Below are 13,413 nucleotides of genomic sequence, written 5' to 3'. Positions count from 1 at the left end.
TGCCCTGCAACCTCCACCACACTCCACACCACTTATAGTGCTAAATCCATGGCTCACGCTCATGTATTGCGTGAGAGTCGAAAAAGTTTGAGAAAGTAAAGGTGTGAAAACAATTACTTTGCCAATACCAGGGTTGTGTATGATTTAAATTTATTGTGCAAGGATGATAGAGAATAGCCAGACTATATGATTTTGTAGGGATAACTTTCTTTTGGCCTTGTTATTTTGAAAGTTCATGATTACCTTGCTAGTTTGCTTGAAGTATTATTGTCTCCACATCAATAGCAAACTATTGTTTTGAATCTAATGGATCTGAACATTCACGTCACATAAGAGGAGTTACAAAGGACATCTATGCTAGGTAGCATGAAAGCATAAAAAATTCATTCTTTATCACTTCCCTACTCGAGGACGAGCAGGAGTTAAGTTTGGGGATGCTTGATACGTCTCAAACGTATCTATAATTTTTGATGGTTCCATGCTATTATCTTGTCAACTTTGGATGTTTTATATGCATGAATATGCTATTTTATATCTTTTTTGGGACTAACCTATTAACTCAGTGCCAAGTGCCAGTTTTTGTTTTTTCCGTGTTTTTGGCCCATTTTCAGACGGAGTCCAAATGGAATGAAACTTTACGATGATTTTTTTGGACCAAAAGAGACCCCCGAAGCTTTGGAAGAAGGCCAGAAGAGCCACGAGGGAGTCACAAGCCCTGACGCCGCCACCACCCCGAAGGTGGCGCACGGCAGGCTTATGACCTCCTCGTGGGCCCAACCGACGTAATTCCACCGCCATAAATTCCTATAAATTCAGAAACCCCCCAAAAAGAAACCTAGATCGGGAGTTCCGCCGCCACAAGCCTCTGTAGCCACCAAAAACCAATCTGGAGCCCGTTCCAGCACCCTGCCGGGGGGGGAATCCATCTCCGGTGGCCATCTTCATCATCCCGGCGGTCTCCATGACGAGGAGGGAGTAGTTCTCCCTCGGGGCTGAGGGTATGTACCAGTAGCTATGTGTTTGATCTCTCTCTCTCTCGTGTTCTTGAGATGTCTTGATCTCGATGTACCATGGGCTTTGCTACTATAGTTGGATCTTATGATGTTCTTCCCCCTCTCCCTCTTGTAATGAATTGAGTTTCCCCTTTGGAGTTATCTTATCGGATTGAGTCTTTGAGAACACTTGATGTATGTCTTGCACGTGTCTATCTGTTGTGATCAACTTGCGGGTTTGTGACATTTGGAACCTATGCATATGGGTTGGCACACGTGGATTCATGTGAGTACGTGATGTATGTTTTGGTGATCAACTTGCGGGTTCGTGACATTGGAAACCTATGCACAGGGGTTGGCACACGTTTTGACTCTCTGGTAGAAACTTTGGGGCATTCTTTGAAGTTCTATGTGTTGGTTGAATATATGATTCTAATATTATGTGATGCATATCGTATAATCATGCACACGGATACTTGAGGTGACAATGGAGTATTTAGGTGACATTAGGGTCTTGGTTGATATGTATCTTAAGGTGTTATTCTAGTACGAACTCCATGATGGATCGAACGGAAAGAATAGCTTCGTGTTATTTTACTACGGACTCTTGAATAGATCGATTAGAAAGAATAACTTTGTGGTGGTTTCGTACCCGACAATAATCTCTTCGTTTGTTCCCCGCTATTAGTGACTTTGGAGTGACTCTTTGTTGCATGTTGAGGGCTAGTTATATGATCCAATTATGTTATCATTGTTGAGAGAACTTCACTAGTGAAAGTATGAATCCTAGGCCTTGTTTCACGCATTGCAATACCGTTCGTGCTCACTTTTACCATTTGTTACCTTGCTGTTTTTGTAATTTCAGATTACAAAAACCTATATCTACCACCCTTATTGCACTTGTTTCACCATCTCTTCGCCGAACTAGTGCACCTATACAACTTACCATTGTATTGGGTGTGTTGGGGACACAAGAGACTCTTTGTTATTTGGTTGCAGGGTTGCTTGAGAGAGACCATCTTCATCCTACGCCTCCCGCGGATTGATAAACCTTAGGTCACCCACTTGAGGGAAAATTGCTACTGTCCTACAACCCTCTGCACTTGGAGGCCCAACAACGTCTACAAGGAGAAGGTTGCGTAGTAGACATCAGTCTCCTAACCCACCGACCTAGTAGCCCGCACACATCCCTCAGAAGTCGCCTAAGCCCCTCCAAAAAGCAAAACTCGCCCACCCACGGAGGGATAGGTCGCCTAACCCGCTGACCTAGTCTCGCGCGCACACACCAGAACCCCTTCGAAAGTTACCTGTAGCAGCAGTTGTCGCAACACGAAAATTCACACCAAGCCATCCTGGACAGGAGGAGCTCCCAATTCCGGCGTCTTGCCCACACCCGCAATAGAAATAGGGATTCATTCAGTTTGTGCCTGTGTGCAGTATGGAGGGCTGTCATCACAACCATGTAACTCATTAGGGACCTCATTGATATCAATGTCAGCCACTGCATTTTTTTAAAGACGTGGTTATAAATAATGTAAATGAAACACTTTTTTAGAATCCCCCCTTCCATCATGCAAGCAAAACAGAATGAACATGGGCAATTTTTTGCAACAAATCCCCAGAGCATAGCAAAATAAATCAACAACCTCATATAGGGGGATGCAATATCTTTTTCTACTACTAGTTTTTCAGGCTTTTTTCCCTGCCTACCCTTTGTTTTTGTAAGCAACTATACTCTACTACTAGCTTGTTTTGTAAGCAACTACAATAGCTTATTTGACCAGTTTACTAACAAAAATATGCTTCTTTTTTGTTTTGTTTTTGTTATGCACAAACAAGGTGTAAGACAATACAGAAGATACATTTCAAGAGTCAGCGACTATTTTATGTAGCATCCAAGATCTATACGTGTGAAGGGGGATGCAAGAATAGGGAATTATACAAGCCAGGTTCTAAAACAATTCGGTACATGGGGCAATTTCTGCAAGTAGTAGATAAGGGGGGTAGGTACAGACAGGGAAATACACAAGTTCTATGATGAAGTTCATGGAGAAAACAAAGTGGAACAACCAGTTACCTTTTGCTCTTTACACGGGAGAAATTTGTCCGGCTTTGGCAATTTTTTTGCCCACAATATCTAGCTTTTTTGCCTGACCAGCAAGAAAGAATTGGAAACACAATTGTGTTTCCTTTTTAAAAAAAATCACTTGATTTTCGCCTTCTTTTACTCTGTTTTTTCACTGTTGTGGGCCCGATGCTGACTAGGTGGAACGTGGGATTTTGTGGTGCTGGGTTGGGAGAAGGGGTGGGTGAAAAATCACGTGAGGGAGAAGTGGCGTTGGCTATCGGGACGCGGCAACGAAAAGGAAAAGGGGAACCCGGAAATTAGCAATGGTGGACGGACACCACTGTGTCTGTTTTCAAAAATCATATTTCCATCACATAAAAAATATTGAAACTTATTGGAGACACACACAAACATGTATATTATGTATCTGCAAAATTTCAAATCATTTTACTTTCACACGTGGCATACAAAAAAATAACAAATATGTATTTTTAAATGGGCTTCATTTTTTGTTATTGGGCCAAAATTTTGTTATTTTTATACAGCTTACAAATTACATTATTTCAAAACGAAATTTCACTGGCTCGTAATGAATACATAGAAGTTTCCACAGAATTATTTTTTATTTTTTTTGGAAATATTTAAATATGTTTTTCGATTTTTTTCAACAAAAGGGCACCAAGGTGCCCCGGCACCAAAACTTCACACTCAAGGGGAACCTGCCTTTTTTGAAGCACATGCATGGAGACAGAGAGGAGGACTTTCCCTAACTGGCGGCCACGAGATGCGCACGCACAGCGCGCGGGCCCTATAGCAGCATCCTTATATAAATATGTACTTCCTCCGTTTTAAAATAACTGTCTCAAGTTTAATATAATTTTGTACTAGAGTTAGTATAAAGTTGAGACACTTATTTTAAGACGGAGGGGGTATATAATTAGAGAAAAGCTGGTGTTCAACCGACCGATTTTCTCTTTTACATCCACCGCATTTTGTGTTTGCCACGCATCTTGATTACGTCTACGTACGCCATTTGTATTTCATTCTTATCTCTTGAAACCCTGTCGACAAATGCGTTTTTATAGCTACTACCATTCCTACAACTGGTCATCTATTTTAGAAACCATACCGCAATAACTCATATGTTGCAGACCAACTAAAAGGTAACTCCGCCAACGGTGGCCTACCCAATCAGGACGGAGCGACCAGAGTGGCTGGGTCCGAATGGTGGCAATCGATGTCGTACACATACTGGCAGGGAACGGCATGCTCCTGCAACAGCGCCCCCACGACCGCCGGCCGTTGCTCTGTCCGCCGCTGCGCCGGCTCGCCCTGCCTCGCCCTGGGTCAGCCCTCGCTCCGTAGCTGCCACTTCGCGTCTCTTCCCCCCTGCTTCATCCCCCTCCTCTAACCTTGCAGCCATTCATCCCCTCTCTAGTTTTCTGCAACGCGGTCATTGTTTCTGCAATGCGGCTGTTGTTTCACGAGTTGAAGAAATTGTTTCTGCAACCTGTGCGTTGTTTTAGGAATTATTTCTGCAACAGGGCCACTGCTGCAGAAAGACGAAGGAAAAAAATTCTGCAACAAAGCGATTGTTTCTTGAATTCGACCTTTGTTTCAGGAATTAATAGGTCTGAAGTTTTTTTGGTAACAAAGCGAATGTTTATGCAACTCAATCGTCGTTTTCGGAATCACTGGTTGCCGGCCAGAGCCCGGCGCGTGGATCGGACGGGATCAGGCGACTGTGTGTGTAGATCGGACGGTTGTCGAGGTGTCCGTCGATGGACGCATAGCAGTCTCCATATAATTATTTTAATAAATACATACACATATTTTATTTTTATGAATATATTTGAAAGATTCAGATAATATCTATACCTAATAATAAAGGGGGCTCCTACGCATCTACCGGCGGATGTTTAGTAAACATCCGCCACCTGCTGGTCCGTCCGATGTACGCGCAGTCGTCCCGATCTACGCGCGCGCAGCCGTTCGATCCGCTTCAGCCGGGCACCATATAATTCCTGAAACGACGGCCGAGTTGCAGAAACTTTCGCTTTGTTGCGAGAAATAAATTTTGCACTCGTTAATTCCTGAAACAATGGTCGAGTTTCAGAAACAATTTGCTTGTTGCAAAAAATTTGTTGCAACCGAGTGTTTGTTGTAGATTTTTTTTCTGCAACAATAGACAATTTTTTTTGCAACAAAAAGTCATATTGCAGATTTTTTTTCCCCAGTTTTTTCTCTTTTGCAACACATGTGTTGTTGCGGAAATAAGTTTTGCAACACATGTAATGTTTCGGAAAAAAGAAAAATAGCGACGCTGCAATCCCGATTCTCACCTGCACCGCCCGCCATCGACTTCAGAGTTGCGGCCTCCGCTTTGTTTGGCCGAGCGCACGGGACACGTGTCGTGCACACGAGGAGGCGGATGGAAAATGTCCGTTCCGCCGGATGATTAGCATCATTTTCCAATAATAAAACGGCTGTTGCTTCCGTCGGAAAACCCACCGCAACATTTTTATAAAAAAACCCTGTAATTTTTGTTATTCAACCCGCGCTCCATCATTTATCTCCAACGCAAAAGGAAAAAACGATTCGGCGCAAAAATTATACACGTACGCATCGCCTCCTCCCGTCGATCCTGGGCCACCCTGGCCTGTGCCTAGGCCACCGCCACACCACTCGCCGCCACGGCCGACCTCAACCGCCACCGCTGCCGATCTCAACCCACCCGCCTCTGCGGCCGTACCTCTCCCCACTCATTGCCCCTGTTGCGGCGCTCGAGCGCATCCCGCCGACCCTGGTCCACCCTGGCCTGTGCCGAGGCCGCTGCCACACCACTCGCCGCCGCGGCCGACCTCAATCACCACTATTGTCGATCTGAACCCACCCGCCTCCGCGGCCGTATCTCTGCCCGCTTGCTGCCCCCGTCTCGGCACTCGAGCACAGGTTCTGAATCAAATCAACGCGACAACTACAGTGACTCGGGATGATGCGTCTGCTCGATGCAGAACGACGGCGGCGCGCGGCTAAGGCGCGGCGGAGCGAAGTACTTGCAGGTGAAGGCGGGCCTCCATGGCTCACACGGGGAACTCCGAGGTTATGGCGCGGCAACGGCGACTCCTTATGGCCAGATAGAGGCGCCTAACCCTTGCTCCCCTTATCGTATCCCCTCCTCCGGAAGGAACTTATCATCTGGTGAGATCCCCTCCCCATGCCTCCAACCGTGTGCCAAGCACCGACAAGAAATTTTGTTCTATGGGGATTTGTTTGTTGATGAATGAATGTATTAAATGTAAGATTGTATTGTTGTAGAGACAGAGAATGGAACACCACCTTCAGTTTGTCATCTGATCTCACATTCTCTACCCCATGAGTGAAAAAGATAACAGTCCAATGACCAATTCACGTAGCCTCATTGTTTTGCTTTGCTTGTCCCGCTCAATTTCTCATCATGATGGAATTAACAATGGACGGGTTGATTTCTCAACAAAATAGGATAGGACTGACTACATTAGTTAGTTAGCTTAGAGCATCTCCAACAGCCGCGCTTCAGCCGCGCCCAAAAAACATGTTTGCCATGCGCCCATCGCCTGGTTTGGCGCGTCGCGCAGCGCTGGCTCCAGCAGCCGCGCTAAAATGCAGCACGCGCGTCGCTCCAGCAGCGCGCAAATATATGGCATTTGGACACAAAATAAGTTTGAAACATTCATCAAAATGCAATGAACATGTGAAATTTAACACAAACAAGTTGATAAATAAAAGTCATGCCCACAAGTTCATCCAACCAAGTTCAAAATGCAAACCAAGTTCAAAATACAAGTTCATCCAACAAAGTTCAAGACATAACACATCAATCATCTTCTTCGTCTTCTTCCTCTTCTTCCGAAGACGATTCTTCCGCCTTCGAAGATGAATCTTCCTCCCTAACCTCATCACGCACCGCATCACATGTAGCTCCGACGGTCTTGGCAAGATCTTCAACGGCATCTTCATGGGTATGTGTGTGAGGCACATCAAAAGACATTCCACCCATGGGCGGAGGTGCACCCATGCCTCCCATGAGAGAAGCAAAACTCATGCCACCCATGCCTCCCATAGCGTTGGAGGGTGCTCCAAAGCCACCCATGCCTCCCATGGCGGCCGGAGGTGCACCCATGCCTCCCATGGCTCCGAAGCCACCCATGCGTCCCATGGCGCCGAGGCCACCGCCATCCATGGCGCCGAGGCCACCGCCACCCATGCCGCCAAGGCCACCGCCACCCATTGTGCGGATCATGGCTCTTTTTTGAATCAAGACTTCTTCACGGGCAAGGTTGACATATCCTTTTGCGCATCATTGAACAAAGATGTGTCCAAGAATAACAAGTGCTTTTCCCATTCCAACAACTTAGCTCGCTCCTCCATGCCCACCTTCCTCTCCTCCAATGCCACTTTCCTCTCCTCGGCGGCCACCCTCCTCTCCTCGGCCACCAACCTCCTCTCCTCGGCCGCGGCATCTTGGTTCCTTGCCATTTTCCTCACCTCGTTGGCTTCTTTTCTTGCCTTCACAATAGCTTCCATAGCATTTGTGAGCTCATCATCTCCTTTCCTCTTCTTCTTTTCGGTTTTGTCCTTCTTGCACCCATCCGGTCGTTTTAGTTTCGAGTATGAAACCGAGTTGGGTGTGGGGCTTCTCTTGCCGTCATCACTTGATGCATCATCCTCCTCATCATCATCATTCAACTCAATTGTTCTCTTGCGTTTGTTGCTCAAATGCAAATCATCCAAATCTTCACGCTTCTTCCATTTCTCATCATCCTTCAACACTTCATAGCAATGAGGCAAGGTAAAGATCTTTCCTTTCTTGATCTTCCCCTTCTTGGTTGTCCTCGTCTCTTCTTTGAACAAGTTTTGTGCAATGTTGTACTACAAGAAAAACAAAACAAGTTAGCACTTCGGACACCAAAAACAAGTATGATGAACATGTATGAGATGCCACTTACTCTATCATCCTCATTTGTGTCACTTGGGTTAAGCATGTCAACTGCCTTTTGTGCGGCCGCCCACTTTTGACAATCCGAGTTGATTGTCGACCATCGGGACCGAAGTGATCTCTCGGAGCGGTCAATTCCACTCACGTTCTGAGCATCAAAGTGTTCTTTCATTCACCCCCAATAAGCATCTCTACTTTGATCACCTCCAACGGATGGATCCCTCGACACTTGCAACCAAGTATTGTATAGTAATTTGTCATCGTTGGTGGTGTAATTGCCCGCTCTTCCTTTCGGCGCCTCGACAATGCTCTCACCCTCCTCGTCCACCTCAAACTCATGGTCATCCAAATGGATGTCATTGGTTTGAGACCAATGAGAATTGTTGGACCCAACACCCATAGTTGACATGTATGCATCATCGTTGAGACTACAAAGTTTTTTGAACAATGCAAATATAAGCTATCTATATGATGATGCATTGAAAAAATAGCAAGAAAATAAAAGTTGGAATTTTTTCACCTTGGGGGCATTTCGTCGAACATGTGGTGCGCATCGGCCGCCGGCTCAACGAGTGAGCTCGCCGGCGCTTCGGTAGACGTTGCGCCCGTCCGCCGCCTTGCAAGCTTCTTCTTCGCCTTTGAGCTGCCGGAGCCGTCCACCGCCTTCTTCTTCGCGGATGTTTTTCCTTTCTTCGACCCCGCCGCATTGGGGAGCTTCGACGGTGCGGCGGCAGCACGGGACGGCGCCGGCGCGACGCCACCCGTCGGCGTGGTCATCCGCGGCGGCAAGAAGAGGCTGCACGCGAGGCCGACGGTCGGCGGAGCTCCGGCGGTGGCGACGCCAACACTCGCCGCGCTAGGGTTTTCGGCGGCGGCGGCGACGGGAGGGGGGGGGGGGGGGTCGCGGCTGTACAGCAGGGTGAGCGGGGTGCCGGTGTGCGCGTCCATGATGGCAGGGGCTGGCGCCGGCGCGCGCGGTGCAAAGAAGGAAGAAAGGAGAGAGTTCGCGCGCGCGCTCGAGTCTGCCGCGCGCGGAAGTGAGTGCCCCAAATAAACAACGCTGGATAAGGCGATGGACAGCGCGCCCAACTTGTTTTAGCGCGGTTTTTGCGCGCCCGCTGGAGCATCCCGCCGCGTCGCGCACACGCTAAAACGGCATATTTTTCGGCACCGCGCTTGTTTTGTGCTGCTGTTGAAGATGCTCGTATTATTTTAATAAATTAAAATGATTATAAAAGATTAAAAGCGTGTGGTATTTTTTTTCCGTTGCAACGCACGGGTCTTTTTGCTAGTATCATTTTAAAGTTTACAAAGTTATAGTTTGCGTATCGTAGTCGACGGACTTAACCCTGGTGGACTAAACGGGATATGTGGCTGTATAAAACCTGAAAAAACAGGTGACGTCAGCGTATCCTTGATCGAGGACGTAAGTCGTGCTCGATCCATCGACGCAGGACGGCAGAATCAGTTGCGCCCATGCCAAGACTCCAGTTTTCTCGAGTTCGGCGTATGCATGGTACGCCGTGCATCGAACCGGGAAACGTCAACTTGATCGGTCGGTCGGCGCCTATGCACGTTCGAGGCGCCCGAGATGCACGCGTCATCACGTTCCTTTTTTCCCGTAGCGTACTCTATTGTTTTTTTTTGAGTTGGTCCATTGTCCCATGCTGTACTGTACTTCTGCTGCGATCCGAGGAAACAATCCGGCGGCGTAATTAATTCTCACGCGCTGTCCGCTCCATACGCCGGCCAGGAAACCGTGCGTTGCGCCAAGTCGTCGGCCTCGCGCCCTCGACGGCGTATGGGGATCGGAATTATTGCCTCGCGAGGCTGTGGATGTGGCTGCGCCGGCTAGCCGGGAATGCACCTCGATCGTACCCCTGTCGTACTCGTGCGCTCGTCCGGGTTCAACGTTTGCACCGCCACTTGTTGGATGGGCTAGCGACTGCCACCTCTGGGCCACCATCGGTTTCGTAGGACAACCCGAAGAAGGAAAAAACACAACCCGAAGAATCAGATCTCATGACAAACCGTCCACCGTATGCTGCACCGTCACGACGGGGACGAGGTTTGGAGAAGACTTATTCCATGTTGACGTGACGCCTCGCCTCATATAGCATCTTTAATAGGGTTTGTATAATCGTCGGAACTGTAAATTTTCGGTGATTATATGATTTTGAACCCTTTTTATATCAAACTAGATATTGTAAACATGGTCCGGCCTATAATTTTTTTACGGGCCGAAACCCTATCCCTTCGTCGCCGTGAAAAGTCCCCATACCTCACCGCCGACGCCTCACATCCGTCACCGCGCGCCTTCATTCCACCGTCCAAGATAGCCAACTCCCGCCGATGAAGAGGGAGTTAGAGGAGCTCCCATCGATGAAGATGGAGCCGGAGGCCGGGGCGGGACCGGAGCAATGTGCCGGCGACAGCGTCGGACCGGAGGACTTCCTCCCCCTGGTAGAGGTGGACAACCTTTTCCACACGCTGTTGGCGCGGGGTGCGCGGGAGGCAGAAGAGGATCGACAGTGACGTCGGAGGGACGAGGAGATCGACACCGTGATCTACGAGCAGGGTGTTGCGTCGGCCCTCGCCTTCGACCACAAAGGTGGAGGAGCGGCGCCGCGAAGCCACTGCGCAGGAGCGCATCTACGACGAGCTCTCCTTCGACGAGGACGACGACTGAGTGCTGCCACATCTACTACCGTACGAGCTCCGGTGAGCTCAATTTTGTGTAGTGCGGTAGGAACAAAGTTGTCAGAATCGTGACTCAAGTTTTAGAATCTTACGATTGTACGATCCAAACTAGCCCCTCTGATTCTACGATTTTGCTCATAGAATCTAAGATGGCCAACTCCCGCGGTGAATAGGGAGTTAGAAGAGCTCCCGTCGGCCGAGGCGGGCCGGAGCAACGTGCCGGGGCGGCGTCAAACCGGAGGACTTCCTCCCCCTGGCGGAGGTGGACAGCCTTTTGCCCGTGCTGTTGGCGCGGGGTGCGCGGGAGGCAGAAGAGGACCGACAACGCCGTCGAAGGAACGAGGAGATCCACACCGTGCTCTACGAACAGGGTGTTGCGTCGGCCCTCGCCTTCGACCATAAGGTGGAGGAGTGGCGCCATGAAGCCAGTGCGCAGGAGCGCATCTACGACGAGCTCTCCTTCGACGAGGACGACGACTAAGCGTTGTCGCATCTACTACTGTACGAGCTTCGGTGAGCTTAATTTTGTGTAGTGCGGTAGGATAGTTAGTAGCTCCGGTGAGCTCCGGTAGGTTAGCTTATCTCTACCCCCTCTAGTAAGTGATGAACTCTGAATGTACTCCCTCCGTTCCTAAATATAAGTCTTTCTAGAGGTTCAACTAATGAACTACATACAGATGTATATAGACATACTTTAGAATATAGATTCATTCATTTTGCTTCGTATGTAGACACCTAGTGAAATATCTTAAAAGACTTATATTTAGGTACGGAGGGAGTAGTATGTATGATCATGTACTGAGTAATGAACTCTTAATGAGTGTGGTTGCAATTTTGCCCGCGAATGTTTTTTTCTTTAAATTATGCAACTTCATATACGAGGTCTGTTCTGCAACGCAAGATTTCGCCTCGTAAAACCCCGCTTCGTCGAACTGTAAACGGCTTTTGCAGGTCGCAAAAATGTAGGGTATGCTAAAGGTGCTTTCACTATGGATGACCAGGGACCAAAACATAATCTAAAAACCTCACGCGATGACCACTGACCCGAAACAATGGGATCCCCCTCCCATCATCAAAGTGTGCATGTGCTGACCTACGGATACGGATAGATCGACAGACGGTCCAAACTAACAAACAAAAAAAAACGGATAAAAACATTTGAATCGCCCGTTCGAGTTGCTCTCATCGAGGCCCATCTTATGGACCTAGTGCATACACGGGTGAAGGGGCGAAGGCGTTGCGACATCAACACTCTGATCCCCACCAGCTTCGAATCTACACCGACCGTTCTCACTTCTTCCCTACTGAACTGAACGCCAACGCGGAGCGTGTGGTCTCCTTCTATATATCGTGGACCTCAGAGCCTCGAGTTCCCGAACCTCACGCCAACGCAAGCAAGCAACGAGAGCCCGCGCCGCGCCCTTCGAGCACAGGCAGCACGCGACCGCGCAGAGGGAGAGGCGGCATTAATGGCGGTCGTGGGCGAAGAGTACTGCGACCTCAAGGAGCGGCTGCTCACGGTGCGCAAGACCTCCCACTTCTCCCCCGGCGACGGCTTCGCGGCCTACGACAACCGCACCGGCGGCCTCGCCTTCCGCGCCGACACCTACGGCCGCGGCCACGGCGGGGGCGCTGCCTCCCCCGGCGAGCTCGCACTGCTCGGCCCCGCCGGCGAGCCCCTCCTCACCGTGCGCCGCCGCCGCCCGTCCCTCCACCAGCGGTGGGAGGGCTTCCTCGGCGCCCGCGCCGACGGCCAGAAGTCCCTATTCTCCGCCCGGAGGTCCTCCATTCTCGGCGGCGCCGGGCGCGGCGCCGTCGTCGAGCTCCTCCCTTCCCCCGCCTCCGCCGCTGCCGCCGAGCTCCGCGTCGAGGGCTCCTTCTCGCGGCGCTGCTGCCGCGTGGTGGCCAAGGGCGAGGACGGGGAGGAGACGGTGGTGGCGGAGATCAGGAGGAAGGTGGACGAGGTGGCGCGGGTGGTGATGGGCAGGGACGTGTTCGTGCTGCGGGTGGGCGCCGGCTTCGACGCGGCCTTCGCCATGGGGATCGTCCTCGTGCTCGACCAGATCACCGGCGACGAGGCCGACGGCGACGACGCCGCACAGGATCCCGTCCACGCCAAGATTTGGTGACCGGAGAGTTGCTTCTTTCTTGGTTTAGCCGTAGAGAGTTGGCGAACTTATTTTCTCCCCGCTTTTCTTCCTGTGTGTGCTCGTGTCCCTGCCCTCGATCGGCAATGTACAATACATGCTGGATTCGTTGCTGAAGCCATTTTTTTTGTATCTAGCAACCCACCAGTTCAGCAGAAAAACTCTGCTAAGAATAATAAGATCAGCAATGCATCACTCGGAGAAATTGTTTGGATTCTCATCTCACAGCTATTGTTCTAATCTCCTTGGTATGCTTAGGTAATCCACCTCAGCTGCTTTACTCAGAACACAAGATATCATTTCACTTATAGTCAACAATGTGGAAACTTTGTGTGGCAGTGTACTAGCCAAGGAGGGAGCAGTTAGTGATGTGAAAGAGTGCAAGTTGCCCAAGAAAATTGGGAGCATCCAAATAATGGAGATACTCTGTGTGGCGCAGGGATCGCAAAGGCAAGTCTGTAGGCCGGTTGATTGGCCCCTAGCTAGCTTCCCACAAAGATGCTTGACAGCGCGCTGTATGTGCTGTGT

At 49.5% G+C, this 13,413-nt stretch overlaps 1 protein-coding gene across 1 annotated transcript; it reads left to right on the top strand.

Annotated features, from left to right (window-relative positions):
* Nucleotides 1-11,916: 11,916 nt before the first annotated feature.
* LOC123440311 (protein LURP-one-related 5-like) lies at nt 11,917-13,090 on the top strand. Its single transcript, XM_045116887.1, has one exon. The coding sequence runs from the start codon at nt 12,208-12,210 to the stop codon at nt 12,865-12,867; it is 660 nt and encodes a 219-aa protein (XP_044972822.1). The 5' UTR covers nt 11,917-12,207; the 3' UTR covers nt 12,868-13,090.
* The last annotated feature ends 323 nt before the right edge of the window (nt 13,091-13,413 follow it).

The sequence above is a fragment of the Hordeum vulgare genome, chromosome 3H, assembly GCF_904849725.1.
Source record: "Hordeum vulgare subsp. vulgare chromosome 3H, MorexV3_pseudomolecules_assembly, whole genome shotgun sequence".
NCBI classification, from domain to species: Eukaryota; Viridiplantae; Streptophyta; class Magnoliopsida; order Poales; family Poaceae; genus Hordeum; species Hordeum vulgare.
This window is presented reverse-complemented; position numbering and strand designations above follow the sequence as displayed.